This window comes from Euphorbia lathyris, chromosome 2 (genome assembly GCF_963576675.1).
Source record: "Euphorbia lathyris chromosome 2, ddEupLath1.1, whole genome shotgun sequence".
Classification (NCBI taxonomy): domain Eukaryota; kingdom Viridiplantae; phylum Streptophyta; class Magnoliopsida; order Malpighiales; family Euphorbiaceae; genus Euphorbia; species Euphorbia lathyris.
This window is the reverse complement of record NC_088911.1, coordinates 24,658,594-24,680,176: the sequence shown is the minus strand read 5'-3', so window position 1 is coordinate 24,680,176 and position 21,583 is coordinate 24,658,594. Positions and strand designations below refer to the sequence as shown.

Below are 21,583 nucleotides of genomic sequence, written 5' to 3'. Positions count from 1 at the left end.
TCACCTTATTCGAGAGATCCAAGCGAGAGGTGACATTACATTACAGAGAGTTAACACCGAGAACAATGTCGCAGATCCGTTTACCAAGGCACTTGCACATAGCCTTCATGATGGTCATACTAGATCTATATGGATTAGGTCAATGCCTGCTTGGAACTAGTCCAAGTGGGAGACTGTTGATGTGCCATATTTCTTAGGCATTGGTTCTGTATATTGTATTATGCTTTTGATTATTCTTGCATAGATACACTATTTGTGTTACATTAATAAAGGCATTAATCTAGTTCATTTATATAGTGTTCTATAACATGAATAGAGAATCCATTGATTGATGATCGTAAAACTATATCACAAGTCTATTCTATCATGGGAATGATTAGTGTTAAGCCCAAAATATACCTAAATTACATTAATATTTACATCAGTTTTGCTATGAAATCGTGCTGTTTATATCTATTTAGAGTAATTTTATGTCTGAATATGTTTCTTTCATGCAAGGTACCTAAATATTTAGTAAAATCCAAATAGGAACGAAAATGGATCAAAAACGAAGGAAAAACCCTAAGTTACGAGCCAAAAGATGAAGAATTCAGCACATCGATACGAGGAAGACGGGAACGGAGTCAGAACCGAGAAGAATATTTCAAATTTCAGTAGAGAATCCAAATTCTCGGTAGAGATTATGGGTCGCGACCGAGAATCCAAATTCTCGGTCGCGACACGCTAAATTCTAGCACCTCTCTCCTTTATTTCGAAGACAAATCAACAGTTCCCCATTCTCGGTATGTTCAGAAATTCTGGCAGCACAACTTACACATGTTCGTTTTCAAAGAAGCGCGTCCGTTCGGGTGGATAAAAACGTCTCTTCGCAGCGGATACGACTCTTCACAACGGATACGACCCTTCAATCACGACTCTTCAACATCTATAAATAAAGAGTTGATTCAGAGTTGAAGATATGAGAGTTAGATTTGTAAGATTAGAGTGCCGAAGTTATGTAGAAACTCTTACTCGGAAAAGAGTCAGAGTTTAGATTTCAATTTTGTAAAAAGCAATCTGATGTACACAAATTGTTCTTAGATTACTTACAAACACAGTAGCATTTAGATTTAGATTAAGATCAATTTATATTAGTTTACATTCTGGTAGTTGACGACCCATCTCTATTCCGAAGATTCAACGAGAAGATTAAGTAGAGGATTCGACCCACGAGCCTGACAAACTCTAACGAGGTTTTCATAAGAGGTTTTCTTCATTATCATGAGGCTGTTGTACCTTAATTCTTCTTATAAATCTTACCGCTTATTTGTTCATTGTGTTTTAGGGATTTATTCTCAATTGATTATTCATTATTTGAATGATAACTGCAGCTTGTTCTTTGAATTGAATTGTCATACGGCTGAATTAGTGAAGTTAGAGTTTCACCTAAGCGAACAATTATGGTAGCAAGCGACAATATAAATTAAGTTAGTTTTGTATTTGAAAGAATAGATTCAGATTTGACAACATGAGATTGTTTTTAACGTGACATTAATACAAAAGTAATTTGGTTTATTTGAGTCGAATGAACATGTAATTTAGTTTTTGAATCGTCAAAGCTGAGAGTCGGTTGGCTAAGGTTGGGTTCTTCTAATTCATAAGGCTATCAATAGATTGAATCTTGACCTCTGAGGCTGGATTATTTATTGATTAGGAACTAGTTATTTGCCGTGTTTGACCAGTTTAATATTAAGAAAGAATACTCCAAAATGATCTGGTGTGTGTATAAGAGTATATTTTATCTGTCAATGATCGATATTGAGCGAATTACCTACATACGAACCCCTTGATCGGATTTCTCCAAACATTGTTTACAAAATCATATTTATTCTTGCTGATTTTATTTAATTCGAAGTTCTCTTTATATATATTTGGTTAAAACATACAAAACAAAACTCCCATGTTGATCTACTTTGTTTGTTTACCAAGTCATAATTGATTTTGAGTCAGTGATATTCCATTGAGTTCGACCTTTACTTGCTCTGTCTATGAATTATTTTGTTAAGGAAAAGTCGAGATTATTTCGGTGATTTCGACACCCATCAATAGGTTTGTATAGAGGAAGTGCGAAAGACGTTCATTCATGCATATTTTCTAATAATATGATTTTTTTAGAATATATTAGGTGCATGTTCAGCGCGTTGCAATTTCATTACTAACTTCTAGCAAGCTTACAACGTTTTTCCATATGTAACAACACAGGAAAAAAGGCTTTGCAATTATATTAACAATATGTAACGGACACGAACTAAGTCTGTTGCAAAATCTATTTCTTGTATCGCGTACTTTGGCATGCCTGTTACTAAAATATGTTATTTTAATGGGTTTAGTAACTTTTCATAGTTTGTAACGGCCTCACATGTTACTTACCATTACTGTTATTGATTTTCTCAGTCCATTCTTTAGGATATAAGGGCTCAAAGAGGTAATAAGATTTGGTGTTAACATGCTAATCTTTAATTCATTTTTTGCCAAATTTTTGTCCCGATAATAGAGAGTATTAATTGGAAGAAGTTTTTGGCAGGGGAGGAAGCTACACAAAATGTTAGGGAGAGAAGTTGGAGTTTCGTACCACAAAAACCTAAGGAGACCTAATTTAATTAAGGGTATTATTGTAACTTCAATTTAGCTGAAGGGCTTACATCAAAATTAATTGGCACAACTTGTGCCAAATAGCATTATTGTTTTATAATATGGATCAACCAAAACATATATGACAAATATTTTAGGCTTTGAAATTTTTGAAAAGCTTGTAAAAATGTTAAAATATCTCTTTAAACAGCATAATAAAATCCACATTGCTTATGTGTATGGTTGTATCCAATTATTAATCTTACACTTTTTAAATTACTAAGCACTATGTGATTATTGTATAATACATGTGTATTACACATACAATAAAAGGAAGGACTTTGGTCACCATTTCCTCTAGGAATAGTCTAATTTTTCTTTTTGATTGAAGGGACAAATGTGCAAACTCTTGCCCTCTTATAAATTTTTCCATGCCTACAAAAATAACCTTTCTCTGGAGCACAATGAACATCCTCAGAACATATACACAATCCTTCCAGAGCACAACCTTCTTTTATAACACTAACATTGCCTTTTAATCCAAGAACTTTATCTGTCCATTCACTAGAAAATAACCCATCCGGATCATACTTCTCTTTCACTTTCAAAAACTCACCTGCATTTTTATATTTCCGAATAGCTCCATCAAATGCCACATTCATATTCTTTCCCCAATGAGGCAATGCTTTATATTTGAAAAAAGAAACTTGCTCAATTTCTTCAATTATGTCTTGATAAAGCCTTGGAATCATTGGATCTTTGCTTCGATAATAGTTTATATCAAAGTTTATTCCATCTTTTTTCCTGCCCAGGTAGGCTGTTGAGGTCTTGACATAGCGCAAGACTATACCTACATACAAGTCTAGTCCACATAAACTTTTAGGTGCTAAATTGACAAGTTTTTGCACGTCTTGTATAAAAAATTTTACTTTTGACAAATTTAAACCGAACGCAGTATTGAAATAATATTGGCCTTTGATTCTTGGATCCCATGAGCAGGCTGTAGCTAATGCATCTTCTGGACTATCTAAACATGTTCCTGCCGACTGAATCCTGTTTTGGTATCCTATTACAGGGTACCCTGTAAACACAGTACCTGTAGTAATTCAATGATTAGTAGTAACATTATTTTACCCCTAACCTTATAAATTGTACAATTATAACCCTAAATTTTACTCCTAAATGCAGTTATATTTTATACAGTCATAAATCTCATTACGTCTACTACACTTGTGTGTCATGTTAATTATAACTCATCAATAACACATCAAAGAGACATTATACATGACAAAACAAATCAAAAGTTTTTTTTGAAACAAAATATCATGTGTACACATGTCTTTGATTTAGTGTAGAAGATAAGATATATTTTTGGCTTAAAACATTAGATGCTCCCTACACACACACATACATACATATATATATTGTCAATGAACTAATTGAACCAAAAACTTAAGCTGACAGTTTAGGCCTAACAATAATTTTTATATTAATCTCTGACACCTTCTCCTCTTCCCCCGCACGTGAATGTCCCCTAGACTTGAAGCATGTACAACACAAGCCCTTTTTAGCATGTATTGAAATTTAATCAATAAATGGGGTTGTCAGGATTTGGACTCTCGACCACTTGGTATAAGAGGCTCTAATAGCGTGTCAATGAACTAATTGAACTAAAAGTTTAAGATGATAATTAAGGTCCAATAATTATTTTTATATTAGTCTCTGACATCTTTGATATGATATAGAATAAAAGATATTTTTGTAGCTATTTCAAATATTTTTTTAACATAGATACATGTTTCTTTGATTTGTTATTGATAGTTATAATATGACATACAAGTAGGGTGGAGATAATAAGATTCATGATTTCGTTACTAATTGCTCAAAATTGATCAAACTTTCAAAAATCATGGGTAAAAATGATCAAACCTATAAAAATTAGGTATATATTAGTATCTCATTTTATTATGTTAAAAGCAAAATTGCTTTTTAATTGATAACATTTGACATCTTTATCTAACTTATTCCTATATTGAAATTGTTATCTCATGTTAAACAAATTAAACAAGTTAATTGATTCGTTATTTTTCACTCATAATCATGTCAACATGTGATAGCACACTCAAATCACCTACATCACAAAAATTTCCCTTTGTATGCTTTTCTTCTTCCCATAAATAATTAGTACAAAAAAAGAGAGTGTTTCTTGTTCAAGTTTTATTTTTATGAAACTTATTATCAACTTGTGTAAACTAGTTTAATAAATAAATTTGTATTATGTTAATATGTTTATTAAATGAACTGTGTCAGTATTGACTTTTAAGGAGTTACAAAAGTATATATCAATATAAATGGTAGATCGACACAACTTGTTTATATTCTATGAACCTGTTTTGACACCTTGCAATAGAATGAATATATCCTTTTAGAGTATATTTTGGAAATGAGTTTCATACCATTGTTTGTTAATCCATAAGCTGATGCTATCTCCATAGATGTGGTTTGTCTTGAAATGTTACACTTTCCCTCGACATTGCTTGTGAATTCTTGATTTTCCTCTAAATGAAAAGCATGATTTTAAAATTTAAGGTTAGAAAGAGGCTAATAAAGAGAAAGAACATAACAAGTATATGGATATAAAATGCACCTGTAGCTCTACTTTGAGCCAATGCCTCGGAAGATGTAGAGCGAAAGATGGTACGATCAAATAAACCGTTACTAGGAGCGTTAGAGGAAACACGATCATCAATTCGATAAACGGCCTTCTTCTGAGCAGGGTACCAAGTTATGTCTGCAAATTCATGTTTACGCCCAAATTTTACTGCTTCATCGCTAAGGTCTCTGTCATTTTTCTCCATATATGTGATGGATCGCTTGAACATGGGTTCTAGTTTTAATGTAACCTGGCTTTAACTAAATTTATTAATTTAAGAGAAAACTAAAAATAAAATGCACGTGGTTTGTCTAAATTGTATATACAAGTCCGTGGTTTAAAAATTTATAAAATATAGGTATGTGGTATGTTTTATCAATAAAACAAGTTATTTTTAATTATATCATTCAATTATTACATATCAACATAATTCAATCTCCCAAATCGAAACCATAAATAGTATCATGAACATTTCACGCTTTTTTACTAATTTGTCAGTTGATTAACTAAAATGACGATTAGTGTCATTTTACACAGCTACAATTCGATTTGGGGGTTGTGCTTTTTCAATATGTTAGTGTATTTTAAAAATTATCATCGTAAATTTATAACGAGGATAACAATTTGCTCTCATTAATAATTTTACTAAGAGACTCTAGTAATGAAGGACGTCATGCGAGTAATTATTGTCACTAAAAACTCTTTAACGAGGATATTTGAGCTTTTAATGAAAATATCTCCAAAACTTAGAAGCCTTTTTTTAGTGTAAAACTTAACTGTGTAATTTAAACAACTTTATTTTGTTTATAGAACATCACAGTAATATATGTTTACAAACTTTTAAATCACATGCATATTCAAAATATCTTATTTGTTTAAAAAGAAATAAACTTGTGTTTGATTTACTTAAAATTAAAATATTATCTTTTTGGTAAAAATTATCAGATAATTCTAAATGAATCTGTACCGAGATGCACCTTTAAATCACACCACATCGAGGAGAAATTATTAGAAGAAGCACATCTCTCATGTCAAATAAAGGACCTCTAATACCTATTTTGTCATGTGTAATATAAACACACCCATGTTATAAGAAATCCCACCTTTTTTTTAGTAAGTGGAGTCTCAATGTACATGTTAAAATATGATTAAAGGCCCTCAATGTAACATTGAATACCTGGTGCCTAATATAAGAACTTCACATTCGGACTGCTTTCTAATTAACATTTTAACTTAGTGAATAACTTAAATTTTAAAAAGATCACTTAATCATTGTAATAATAATATTTTAAAATTTTATATATTCTTCATATATATGTCTATTATCGTTTTTTATATAAAAATTAATGTTTCTATTAAAAAAACTTTGAGTTATTTAAAGTATATATTTTTTTTTATCGTTTATCAAATAACTCTATCAATTAACAATTTTGATATTATGATATTCAAAATTTAAAATTCGTTATTTATTTTTCAACATTTAAGAGGGCTTGGTTTGCCTGTTTTTGTTGTTTGGTGCTACGATTTGCTATTAGAAAAACATAAGTTTCTTGTAATTTTCATGTATGAAAGGTAAATAGTAGTTCCCTAACCAAAAACTTAAAAATCTCATTTTTTATTTTTTTTCTTCGATGCGAATGAGGGCTCACAGAGTCGCAGAAAAAGAAAAAATAAAGAAACACATGTGATATCACTTTACCGCTACGAAAAATCGTCCTAAAACATCGGAGAGATTGGTAGAGTGGGCTTTAAAATTAGCAGAGTTTGAGTTTACTTTTAAGCCAAGAAAAGCATTCAAAGCCCGGGCTTTAACGACTTTCTTAATCGAAAACTCAAGCCAGACGAGAGAGTCAGACATATCTCAAGGGATTTGGGAAGTTCTTATGGACGACAGCTCAAGTAACGAAGGAGCTGGAATATGAATTTTTCATCAAAGGACCCGTATGTTGATAGCAAAACCTGACACCTACTTGCCTTCCGAATTTGTGATGACACCACCTCCTCTTACATTACTTGGATTGCTTTTACTAATTCCTCCATGTTCAGTTTGAAGTAGGGAAGAGCATGAGCCTGCAAACACACCTGGATATCTCTTCGAGTCACAGTAAGACGACTAAGATCATCACCAATCCTGAAAGCGTTAGAGGTCTTGTTTAGAGTGGATTGAGGAAGTCAATCCTTGTTTTAGTCTTCTGCTCTGTCTATTTAAAGATCTTAATGCGACGACATTTCCAGAGCCACCATACCGTGGTCGAGAAAAGAATTTTTGACATACTAATAAACTCAGGATGAACAAAGGATTTAATGTTAAGCAAAATCTCATCTTGCAAATTTAAAGAGGTCCAAAAATTCCAAAGGTTATTTGGAATGAAATGGCTCCAAATTTGTTTAGCTTTATAGGAATGTCTAAGGATATGCAAGGTTATCTCAAAATGGCCATGACAAATAGGGCACATATCAATTTGGGTAAAGTTACGCCTGCTCCGTCCAAAATTTTCCATTAATTTTCCATGAAGCACAATCCATAGGAAGGTGCAGATTTTGTTAGGAAGTTTCAGCTACCAAGTGCTCTTCCAGTCGATGTCCCGTAAATTTGCCAAAGTACTTAATTGGGAACAGTAAGCAGACTTAACTGTAAAGGAGACATTAGGGGAAAGTGCCCAACACATTGTCTAGTTTGGTAGGATCTGTAATTAATTAGCATAAAAGCATTTTAGCAATGTTATCAGTAATATACTTATTAAGAACATCCCACCTCCACCCACTCGAGTCCCAATAAAAAGCAAAAGTGTTAAACCTCTCCACAAGAGGAATCTCTACACTGATGGCAAAAATATTCGGTCTAACCAGCAACCATTTATTAGTCCAAAATAGTGTGTTCTCACCATTGCCCATTCTCAATCACATGTTTTTCTTTTACAATACCTATCCAAGCGTGAGAGACGATCCGTTTGTGCTCTAGGTTGTTGGCTATAGGGTTAGTTGGAACGTATTTGGCATGAAGGACTTAGCTCCAAAATTGACTTGAATCATAGAGGCAATGCCACCCTAATTTTGCTAAGAAGGCTAGGTTCATTTTTTGAAGGTCTAAAATACCCAGACCACCTTGCTCTTTCGACTTAGTCACCTTATGCCAATCAATGATGCTAGTTTTAGTCGAAGTAGCATTGCCCCCCTCCCACATGAATCTTCTTATTATTTTTTTCAATTTCATCAATAATTCATGTAGGCAAAGAGAGAGAGAGAGATTTCGCATGGAATAAAAAAGAATGCTAGTAAAGACTGATTTCACTAGAGTGGAATGTCATATGAGATTTAAAGTCATTGTTTTCCAACCTAATAGGCGTATTCTGAACTCTATCAACAACATGTGAAAAGGAAGAATTCGCCAGACGACTATGAATGGCAGACATGCCAAGGTACAACCCAAGATCAGGCATGATCCGAATACCAGAGATGCTACTAATAATTTTAGCTTGGTCCATGGTTACGTTTTTGCTAAAAAAAATATCAGACTTGGAGAAGTTGACCTTCTACCCTCAGCAGATGCAAAAAGTCTCCAAACATTCCTTGATAACCATCATCTGATCCGGGGAAGCCTCTAAAAATAAGACAAGGTCATCCTAAAAGACAAATATGAGAGCGTCGGGCCTCTCTGAGAAGTCCAAATGGGCTTCCACCTCCCTTCATTGACAGTTAAATTGGTAAAGTGAGAAAGTCTCTCAATGTAAAGCACAAAGATATAAGGTGAAAGAGAGTTTCCCTATCGAATTCCACTAGATGGTTGGAAGTGGTCCAATTTCTTACCATTCCAGAGAACAGAAAGATTAAGACTCCGAATACATTCCATGATATTTCTGTAGGCTAGTTGAAATAAGCCACCTCAAGAGTATCCTCAATGAAGTTCCAATTAAGTTTGTCATAGGCCTTCTCTATGTCAATTTTGATGATCATTTGACCCTTACCATGCTTTCAGTTGTGTATTGAATGAATAGCTTCTTGGAAAATGACAACTTTTAATCTATTGGCCAAAGTTTTTGTGATGACATTGTAAGCCACACTGTAGAGTCCAATATGCCTCAGTTGCTTTATACTCTCTTGGTTTTGTACTTTGGATATCAAGCAAATAAATGTATCATTGAGCTTCTCAGGAAGCTTCCCATTGTTCCAGAAATCAGTAAAGAGTTTAAACTCAGAATTACTGAGGATGGCCCAACACTTTTAATAGAAGCCGACATTAAACCCGTATGGACTAGCAGCTTTAAAAAGACACATATAAAAAGAGTCATCCCCACTTCACTCATGGTGAAATCTGATTCTAAAAGATGTTTGTGTCTTTCTTCAAGTAAGGGAAATCGTGAGACCTGCAACGGACCAAGGATGCATCCTTAGTACAAAGTTTGGTATAAAACTCAAGAGCCATAACTGCAAGTTTGGTTTCATCCTCCGTCCAATTACCCTCCTCGTCATAGAGACCTTTGATACGATTTTTATTCCGACGAATAACAGTTGAGAGATGAAATTTTTTTATGTTCCTATCTCCTGAGGTGATCCACTATTTCCTTGATTTTTGGTACCAATATATTTCTTTTTGCTGGAGAACCAAGTCAAGGACAACTTTGAGGGTTTTCTCTAGTTTAAGCAGAGTAGAATTAAACTTATGAGCTAAACTGATTTGGGTACCTTTAATTCGAGCCAACGTCCTATGTTTTTTCTTGAAAATGTTACAAATAATGTTTGTATCCCAAGCTAAAACAAAATTGGTGATGTGTTCAAAATAATGCATAAAAAATCCCATTGGACCAATTATCTTTGATAATATTTAAGAACTACGGGTGGCAGAATCATGAAAGCTCAGAACGAAACATTTTGGAAGACCTTAAAGGACATTCTTAAGACTAACCATTATCGGACAGTGGTATGAACTTAGGCGAGAAAGGTGAGTAACCAAAGCACTGTCAAAAATTTCGCACCAAGTTGCATTACAAAGGCCCCTATCAAGTTTGGCATCAATATAGATATTTTCTATCTTACCTCTAGTCCAAGTGTAGCAAGCTCCCTTGAAACCAAGATCAATTAGCCCTTCCTTAGGGACCCAATCTACGAACATACCACTTCTTTAAACATAGAATTTAGCTCAATCACTGATGTCTATAGCTGTGAGATCAACATTGAAATAACCAACAATCAACCAAGGCTCAACAGATGATGATCTTTTGATAATGTATTCCATAGGTTTTTGAACAGAGTGGCTGAGGGGCTACCATAAACAATGGATAAAATCCAAAGGATGTGATTATTGGTTGTGATCCTACAGTGAGTAAACTGAGGATTCATATAGATAATATCAACAATGGTGCTTTGGTTCCAGAATAGCCAGATTCCTCCACTGAAACCCAAAGCCTCAACCATGACCCAATTATCGACCCAATCTTTCTACAGATAGTCTCAGCTCTAGAACCACTAATTTCATATTTTCAAGGAGAGCAAGAATTTTGGACTGATGGAAATGAATGATTAATTTCGATGAGCAGATAAAGTGACTCAAAGCCGCTCTTTGGTAATTCCAAATAATGCAAGACATATTATAAAAGAAAAAAAAAAAAACTCAATAAAAAAGAAGTGTAAAAAAAAATCCAGACCAAGCTAAAATGATAAATGAGCAATAAGAGACCATCTCATTTAGAGTAAACAAATACCTTTTTAATATTTATTGTTTATTTAATGATTTTATATTTACTATGAAAATTATTGTTTGCATTTTAATGATTTTATATCTATCACTAGTTTTTGGCCCGTGCGATGCACGGATTCATCTTAATATATAAATATTAATAAAAATACAATCTAATAATTACAATTAATGACATAAATGTGTTATATAAATTAAATATTATTATTTGATTTTCACATTTACTTTAAATAATATTTTTATAGATAAATATAATAATAAAATAAAAACTAATATATTATATATTATATTATATTTTTTATCAGTAAAAAAGGAGGAAGTGACACCTCAGTTCCATCGTTACTGTTTTATATTATATATAGATATATAGAAAATTAGAGAAATTTTAGGAATTAATTTAAATTCTGTAGTACTCTTAAATCTATGGGATAAAATAATCTTTTTATAGATAAATATACATAATAAAATTAAAATTAATATATTAAATTTTTTATCACTAAAAAAGGAGGAAGTGACACCTCAGTTCCATCGTTACTGTTTTATATTATATATAGATATATAGATGTGTAGAGAATTAGAGAGATTTTAGGGATTAATTTAAATTCTGTAGAACTCTTAGATATAGTACGGATAAAATAATCTTTTTATAGATAAATATATATAATAAAATTAAAATTAATATATTAAATTTTTTATCACTAAAAAAAAGGAGGAAGTGACACCTCAGTTCCATCGTTACTGTTTTATATTATATATAGATGTGTAGAGAATTAGAGAGATTTTAGGGATTAATTTAAATTCTGTAGAACTCTTAGATATAGTACGGATACAATAATCTTTTTATAGATAAATATATATAATAAAATTAAAATTAATATATTAAATTTTTTATCAGTAAAAAAGGAGGAAGTGACACCTCAGTTCCATCGATATTGTTTTATATTATATATAGATTATCACCAAAAAAAATTAATGTTAAAGGTAATACAAATTATGTGAAAATCAAAATAATAAAGAGGGTTATATTATTTTATTTTTTTGGCTAATAAAAATGGAGATAGAATTATTGTGTTTTTAAATTATTTTATCCCTGTCTCTCCTGATCGGATCTATGGTGAAAACTAAAATAAAATGAAATCTTGAAATTCATCTTTAATATAAGCCAAAAATAGAAGTACCTGTGAAATAACTCCGAGGACTCCAAGCGAGACTTTCACGGCGTTAAGTTCAGAGTCGGATTGAGTAAGCGTACGAGCTTTCGCATAACCATCTTTACGCCGAGCTGGGCTAACTATTCTCAAAGCCACCACGTAATCATAAACAGAACTTCCTTCCCCTAACAACGTGCTACCATGCGCACCCGTGCTGATTACTCCACCCACCGTTAACCCCCACCAGTACGGCGTCTGAGCCAAAGCCAACCCAGCTTTCGCAGCTTCATCGATTAGCTGCCTGAGCGTGACACCGCTTTCTACCGTAATCGTCAATGATTTCACATCAATTTCGATCACACGGTTCAGATTATTTGTGCTTATGAGCAGCCCATCTTCACCGTCAGGGCAGACTAATTTAGTTGTGCTGTGAGAATGGCGAGTTGTTACTTTCATTTTCGTTTTCTGTTTTGTTGCTTTGGCTACTACTGCGATTAGCTCTTCTTCTGTGCTTGGATACTCCACTTTTGCTGCTTTACATATGGCTCTATCCGAGAAATTCCCATAGGCATTAGTGATGATGCAGTCTTTGTTTTTTGATTTGCATTTTATAGGATCTTCTGGAGGTGAACTGTTTGCTATATGTATTAAAACAAACAGACATGCTGATCGGAGGACTACCCGGAATTTCTCCATTTTCTGATCGTGAAGTGAATATTTCTGGTGGGTAATTTGCTAATTTATGTAGAGAATTAGTAGCTTGAAGACGACGATAAATTGGTTATTCATTTGTTAAAAAGTTGTTGAGATTTTTGGGTGGGCGGACCCATACTATGGTTTGGGGATTTTGTCCCAACCAGTCCATGATGGATAAAACATTTCGGCTCTCGGTCAAAATCTTCGACGAGGGCAGTAAAATTATTAAAATTTTAGTTCTGTATAACTTTATGCTGCATTCCCCTAACTATTCTATTCTTTTCAATTTAAATTAGTTTGTTTTTTAATTTATCAGTGCGATCATGTATAATTTTTTTAAATTAAATTGATTTTAACAACTCATAATTAATTAGATAATTAGTCAATTGTTGTTAACACTTTTATCAAATACTAGTTTTTGACCCGTGCGATGCACAAATTCATCTTAATATATAAATATTAACAAAAATATAATTTAATAATTACAATTAATGATATAAAGGTGCTATATAAATTAAATATTATTATTTTATTTTCACATTTAATTTAAATAATATTTTTATAGATAAATATAATAATATAATTAAAATTAATATATTATATTATATATTATATTATATTTTTTATCAGTAAAAAACTAATGAAGTGGCACCTCAGCTCCATCGTTACTGTTTTATATTATATATAGATGTATAGATATGCAGAGAATTAGAGAGATTTTATGGATTAATTTAAATTATGTAGAACTTTTAGATATAGATATGCAGAGAATTAGAGAGATTTTAGGGATTAATTTAAATTCTGTAGAACTCTTAGACATAGTACGGATAAAATAATCTTTTTATAAATAAATATAATAATATAACTAAAGTTAACATATTATATTTTTTATTATATTTTTTATCAGTAAAAAAGGAGGAAGTGACACCTCAGCTCCATCGTTACTATTTTATATTTTATATATATATATATATATATATATATGTAGAGAATTAGAAAGATTTCAGGAATAATTTAGATTTTGTAGAACTTTTAGATATAGATATGCAGAGAATTGGAGAGATTTTAGGGATGAATTTAAATTGTGTAGAACTTTTAGATATAGATATACAGAGAATTAGAGAGATTTTAGGGATTAATTTAAATTTTGTAGAACTCCTAGATATAGTACGGATAAAATAATCTTTTTATAAATAAATATAATAATATAACTAAAGTTAATATATTATATTTTATATTATATTTTTTATCAGTAAAAAAGGAGGAAGTGACAACTCAGCTCCATCGTTACTGTTTTATATTATATATAGATGATCCGCCGGTAAATAGAATTAAGAAATTACGTGCCATTTATATAAGTATAGCCATGGACAAATCCAGGATTTTCAATTAGTGGGGACAAACTATAATTTATTACCAGATCATAATTTTCAAATCCAAAAGAAAATAATGCATATTTAAATATCTATTTTATTTAATTAGTGATTTTCCATAACGTCACATAATGTGATATAAATCACTAATGTCTAACTTTCTATTTCTAAAATAGAACATGTCATAATATGACGATTTAAAAGCATTCAATGTCAACAATGAATTAAATTAAAAGAGACTCTTGATTGGTTATACAGTAAAACCTCTATATAGGAATACTCTATATAGGAATAACCTCTATTTTGTTATAAAAAAACTCGGTTCCAACTTGGGCCAGTTATAAATAGGAATAACCTCCCAAACGTTATTTGTTATACACTTTTCAAGTCCCACCTTTAGAAATTATGCCTCCATATAGTAATAATTATATATTTATACGTATATATTAAGAATTCAAACTAAATCATAAAATATTAAAAAAAAAACTATTGAAATTATTTACGAGTTGGAAACCCAAACTACAACTTGAAATTATAAATATTTAGTATTCTCATTGATGTTTATATTTTTCCCATAAAACTCTTTCAATTATCTATATATTGAAAACCTAAACTCTAAATTGAAATTCTAAATATTTAATTTATTCCATTAATGTCTATTGTTATACATTATATATAAACCATGTATGCCTATAATAATCTTAACCAATTTCAAGTGGTATTATTTAAAATTTAAAATTATATGTGTTGAAATTTTTTATTATACCAAACTCTATTTAGTAATAACTTCCCAATTGTTATACAAATAGTTCGGTCCAAAGTGTATTTCTATATAGAGGTTTTACTGTATATTGCTAGGGCTCGTAAAATAAAGACCTAATGCTTTCTCAGCCCTCTTAACTTGTCCAAATTGTTCATTTTATCCCCCCAATTCATCGTAAAGGATGCGCTTGAAGTCTGACTTCTCAAATTCTACGTGTCAAATCCGGTCAATTTTTTTTTACAACTCAACAGTTATATTGGAAAAGACAAAAATGACCCTATTATTGAGACTTTTACATTTTCTCTTTTCATCATGAAGAACAAAACACTTAACCCATAAATCAAGTAATGAAGGGGATAGAACATGAATGGAGAAGATTATATTCAACAGGAATGAAGAAGAAAGAAGAGAAGTCAGGAAGGAAATAGATTTGGATGTTAGATTTTAGTGATTTTTAAATTTTTTTTTTACCGTTAGTTCCTAATTTTCCACATCCACACGCTTATCATAGGGGTAAGAAATACTACCTTTATGGAGTTAAAGGGTAAATAGGACATTTAATGAGTTTGGAGGGGGGAGGGGGGGTAAAATAACCAATTTGGACAAGTTAAGGGGGTGAGAAATACCACCTTTATAGAGCTAAGGAGGTAAATAAGACATTTCTCAGTGAAGTCTACTGCCGCCATCAATGGTTTTGGCACTGCAGGCAAATTTTCAAAGTTCCAAAATCATATCACGGGAATCAAAAAAATTCGAAAATTCTGTGGGGGCAAGTGCCCCTATTGTCCCCATGCTGGATCCGTCCCTGAGCATAGCTATATAGATGTTAAGGGTAATGTTGAATATGATTCAGTTAATTTAGTGATGGTATCCTTTCTTTACCTAGTAGTTGAGAGCACATTAAGATGTATCTAACATCAAAAGTTTCGGTGATGTTGTTTGCAGCCTCAAACTCATGGAGGATGGCCCAACATTGATTAAGTTCGATATTGAACTCCATTATGTTAGACATGCTCAATTGAAAATAGTCCCAACAATTAAGGCATGAAGCACGAGAGTTTTCACAGTCTAAGTAAAGAATAGTATAAGGAGTCTAAGGACTTGAAATAGAAAGCGAACAAGAGGTCTAAGAACAGAAAGCTGAAGATATTTCACAAGTGAAATGCTTTCAATGCCAATTGTGGGGCATTATGCATTAGATTTCAAATTTGCTATCAATGTACGCTTAACTAACTCATGAATGGATAACATAAATGTATTTAATTCTGTTTTTTAACCGAAGAAGACGGCTGTCAAGGATGGTGGATATTAGGGACGGATGTTTTGTTGAAACCGATGCAGAAGTCATGGTTTTAGATCTTAATCAACATGTCTTCATGTCTTCATGATTGTAATAGGTTGATTCATTCGTTTAATAATGTTAGTATCATTTTTGCTAGTCGTTTTGCGAATAATGTTGCCCATGAACTTGCAAGGGCATCCTATTCTTGTCAGGACTAATGGAGTGACATACTAGTCATCTAGATTTCATTGTTCAAGTCTTGTATTATGATTCTATTTAATAAATGATATTTTCTTTAAAAAAAACATATAAATATATAGTATTTGGTGGAGGTTACGGATATTCCACTTCTTTATAAAATTTAAAAAAAAGAAAATACAAAAAGAAACTAGTATGAAATTCTAGATTGGCACTATAAATATATTTTCAATAATCATTTTTTTATATATTTTATCTGATTTTTCGGTTTTGATTTTCGTCAAGTATCCTTTAAGTGGGTCTTCTCTTAATTAAAGTTTTTTTGTGTACGTTAGAATTCAAATTTGAAATTTAGATTAAACGACTTGAAACCCTTAAATACTTAAACCAACGTTAATTGGTATTTCAATAATTATTTTACTATCGTGATTTTATTGATGAGAAATTTTATCATATTTCTGAAATAATTCATTTTATAAGAGATTATTAATATTAAAAATAAAAAATATGTAAATTACATCAATTAATTAGTCAATATATAAACTCTGACAATATTATAGGATTTTTTTTTTGTTTAAAATTTTCCCTCTTCAGCTAAAATTTGATGATAATTAACATTCTCAAACCATTCCTTTTTTTATTTGAAAAGGATATTTATGGTAAGCATTGGTGGGTGAAAGATAAAGGATAAAGGAATATTACAGTATTAGAAGTCAATTCTAAAATTGTATATTCTCTACAACTTAAGTTATGACTTCTCATTCATGTCTTATTCTTCGAAATTGTAAATATTTACTTTTTCTTTTTTAAGCTTGTTATTATAATTGTATTGGTAGATCAGTGAATCATGTTCTTACAAAGACTTCTAATTCTGTGTTGTCAGCTATGCCATCCTATTCATCCATACCCATGGATGTTTAATGAAGTTTGTATTTTTTTTTTTTTAAATTTAAAAAAAAATCGCAATATATGTATAAATATGAAAAGAAAAAACTGGATTTTTTTTATTATAACAGTCTAGATAACCGGAAATTATTACAAGCACTCGGTTCTCCATGTCTAACGGAAAACCTTTCATACATATTTTATCGTATATAATATGGACTCACACATATTATAAGAGGGCCAACTATTTTATTTATTTATTGGGTCATAATACACGTATACAAATATGAATTGAGAGTCTGACATGGAAGATCGAGTGCTTAATATAAGAAGTCATAGATACCACTATGTAAAAATAGAGAATTTTTTATTATTTTATTAATTTATTGTATCATCCCTATTAATTAATATTTTACACGTTGTGTTCTTCCTAAATTGAGAACCAAAAAAATTTCTAATTTTGAAACGTGCAATTCAGATTTGTATTCACTGTGATGCTTTATCTTAAAGGCGACTCACAGTCTGCTTGCATAATCTCAATATAGTGTTATGAACGTTTTAAAGAGAGTGGCATCGTTCGCGGCTCATCCCAGATTTTCTTTAGTTCGGTAGTTTTGTTTTTTTCTCCTGCTTTCAGTTTCAACATTTTCTACTTTGGTCCCATGTCAATTTTTGAGCCTAGCATCTTTGAAATGAATTTATTTGTATTATAAATACTTTATTAATAAGGCTTATTCACTCCCTTTCTCTTTCTCATTAATTTCTCAATCGTCATTCCTTAAAGTCGCTTCTTGCTTAGACTTTCTGTCCTTGCACCACCTACTTCAGATCGGTCAGTACAGGCTCACTAGCTAACTTTTATCACATAATTATATGTGGAGAGTTGACTCTGATACCAATTGTAATAATCTGGTTCAATATCACGTAGATATTGCATGCTTTGATCCAAGGCTTATTTTTTGCTTCACACAGCTTCAAAATGTATGTTTTTTTTAATAAAAGGCTGGGACAAAAGAGGGAAGCTTGGACATCCCAAAACAGACCTCAAAACCGAAAATGAATAAAAAAAAAAAATTCATACAGAGGAGCAAAAGTAAAGCATAAAACACCTTTTACTAGAAACACCTTTTACTAATAAAGCACATGTGCTCTATTTTCATTTCTTACATAAGATTCAGTTTATTAATGTCCTCATTTCTATCTCTTACGTAGAGTTGCTCTTTATCCAGACATTCTACCTCAGCACAACTGCCTTTAGACTGATTGTTATAATAATAATAATAAGAAATAGAAAGGGACATCTACACAACATTTTCTTGATTTATGCTACATTACTTGTGAAGTGAGTGTACAGTGATAACCTCTCCTTGATATAACAATCTTAAACTCAAAGTTTCCCAAAATCTTCTTCTTAAGGAGTCTTTTCATTTCATATGGATTGGGTTAATGTTTATCAATATTTAATAATCTTTCTATATTTTCATATAACTTAGTGAGCCATGTTTTACTCAATTCATTCTGTTATTATTCAATTTTAATCCAATATATAAATTCGGTTTATTTATGCACTAAATCGTAAATTCAAACTTTATTTTTTGCAACCATATTTTCTGTTATATTTTTTTAATGAAAAATAGGGACTATGCAAAGCTAGGTAGTAGACATCCAACTAAGTTGGCATCTCTGTCATATTCTTTTATTGTTTTCTATTATAGTCATATAAAATGAATTCCTTATTCCTCTAACCTTGATTTTTGGAAAGAAATTTATACAATTTTTTTTTTATGAAAATGCTTACAACTTCATCATATTAACAAGTACATTAAGAAAACAATGGTAAGGAATCAAAACTTACGAGATTTACAAAGAAACTAAAACGGCTACAGAGAACAAAAAGACCATAAAGACATAAAAAACACAAAACATATATTTATCGTAAATCGAAATCTGCATAAAAGTAGATGCAATCCAATCTTCAGCATTTAGGCAATTCCGATCTATTGATCCACGAACAAGATAAATTGTTTCCTCACTTGCTAAATTCAAAAATGATTAGATGAAAGAATAATAGAGCAGATACAATTCAGACAAATTAAGAGATCTGATAAAATATATATGGAAACTGACCAAAAAGAAAAAAAACAACAAAGTAAAACACATAAAATGTAACTCGGTAGGGTAGGAAGAAGGAAGACATGCAAGAAATTTCTATGGAGCTCAAAATAACAGAATATAACAAAATTGCTTTTGACAACAAGTTTTAGCAACGAACAAAAACTTTCGTTGCGTTCAAATAACTTTAGTAACGATATTTCGTATGAGGCTATCAAAAATTATTGCGGTAAAAAATTTCCATACTCTCCCTGCAAAAAAAAATTGTGGGGAGGATAATTTGTACAGAAGGTAACATGTTTTGCAACAAGATATTTGTTACTTACAATTACGACCGTATGTTTTTACAGTAAACGCAAGCATTTACAACGATGACCTATGTTGTTGCGGTAAATTAATGAATTTACAGCTACGATCATATGTGGTTGTGGTAGATGAAAATATTTACAACAATAAGCTTTTGTTATTTTCAAAAACATTTGTTTTATTAATTAAAAGGTAAATGTTTTGATATATATAGCTACAAAATTGTCGTTATGATATGGTAATTGACCAATTGAATTAGCCTAAAGACTTTTCCCCTCAACAATTTTCAGCCCAATTTTTTTATGGGGGCACAAATGTGAAATTAAGGCATCACGTTTGGCAATAATGTTATTGTTGCAGTAAAGTAATAAATGTAGAGCAACAACAAGCAGTCGTTGCGTTAAAATATAATTTGTGGCTACAACTGCTTATTGTGGCCAAAAATATATAAAAATATTTTTATTTTCTTTAATTATTAAAAATATCCATTTTTTAATGAAACACCTATTACGATTAAATATTTTATTTAATATTTAGAAAATTAGATTTTAAGTGTATATATAAATTTCAGGTATAAAAAAGTGTAAATATATTAATGTTTATGTACTAAAAATATAATTGACCTATAATAAGTAAAGGGAAAATTAATCATTTAGACATGTGGAAGAAATTGTTAAATACGACAAAAGTGAAGGACCTTATGATATATTAGTAAAAATACCACAACTAAACAGTATGTTAAGTAACAATTTATGAGTAATAAATTATTTAACCTTCTCAATTTTTTTTTTGAAAAGCTTGTAATAATGAAGTATGACTTAGCAACACAAATCAAAACTCATTATGAGTATGGTTGTATTCAAAGAGTGTAAGACTAATAATTTAAAGAGTGTAAGACTAATAACTCATTTCCATCATATATTTCGTTCACTTTAAAAAACTCACATGTATGTTTATATCTCTGAATAGCTCCATCAAATGCCATATTCCTATTCTTTCCTGCTTTATACTTGAAAAAAGCAATTTGCTCAACTTCGTCAATTATGTCTTGATAAAGCCTGATTTGTCATTGGGTCTTTGCTTCGATAATATGTTATATCAAAGTTTATTCGATCTTCTTGCTTGCTTAAATAGGCAGTTGAGGTCTTCACATACAAGTTTGGTACACATAAAATTTTGGATGGTGATTTGACAAGTTTTTGAAAATATTGTATGAAGTATTTTACCTTTGATAACTTTAAACTGAACCCGTTTTGGAAAAAATATTGGCCCTTGATTCTTGGATCCCATATGCAGGCCGTAGCAAATGCATTTTCAGGACTATCTAAACATGTTCATGTCGACTGAATCCTGTTTGGTATCCTATTACAATGTACCTTATAAACATAATACATACAGTAATACAATGGAGGAGTAGTAGTAGTATTATATTGAAAGGATAAGGTGTAAAAATACTCTCAATGTAGATAATCACAATAAATCTATCCCGACATTATAAATTGTAAAATTATACACCTAAATCTACAAATTTGGTTCATTAATTGGACCAACAAATTAGGTTCACATGATTGGACCAACCAATTCTAAACTAATTTGTTGAATTTGTGTATCAATTGTCTTCTATAAATACCATATAGTTTCATGGTTTTAAACTTCGAGACAATCAATAAGTGTTTGCCATTTGAAAGAAAATAAGTGAAGTAGTGAAATTTTGAGAGGTTGGGAAAAACCGAGTATAGAATTCTAGGAAAATACTTGGGCTTGTGAGTTTCACGAATTCTTTTGTATATTGTCCTTGATTGCTTAATAAAAAAAATTATCATTTCTTGTAGATGTGGACATGAATGGGCTGAACCACATAA

At 31.1% G+C, this 21,583-nt stretch overlaps 1 protein-coding gene across 1 annotated transcript; it reads right to left on the bottom strand.

Moving 5' to 3' along the window:
- Positions 1-2,806: 2,806 nt before the first annotated feature.
- On the bottom strand, positions 2,807-12,894 carry LOC136217381 (L-gulonolactone oxidase 5-like). The gene is made up of 4 exons (XM_066003978.1): positions 12,134-12,894; positions 5,258-5,513; positions 5,067-5,168; positions 2,807-3,706 (listed from the first exon to the last, which is right to left on the bottom strand). The coding sequence occupies exons 1-4, from the start codon at positions 12,800-12,802 to the stop codon at positions 2,979-2,981; spliced, it is 1,755 nt and encodes a 584-aa protein (XP_065860050.1). The 5' UTR covers positions 12,803-12,894; the 3' UTR covers positions 2,807-2,978.
- Between the last annotated feature and the right edge of the window lie 8,689 nt (positions 12,895-21,583).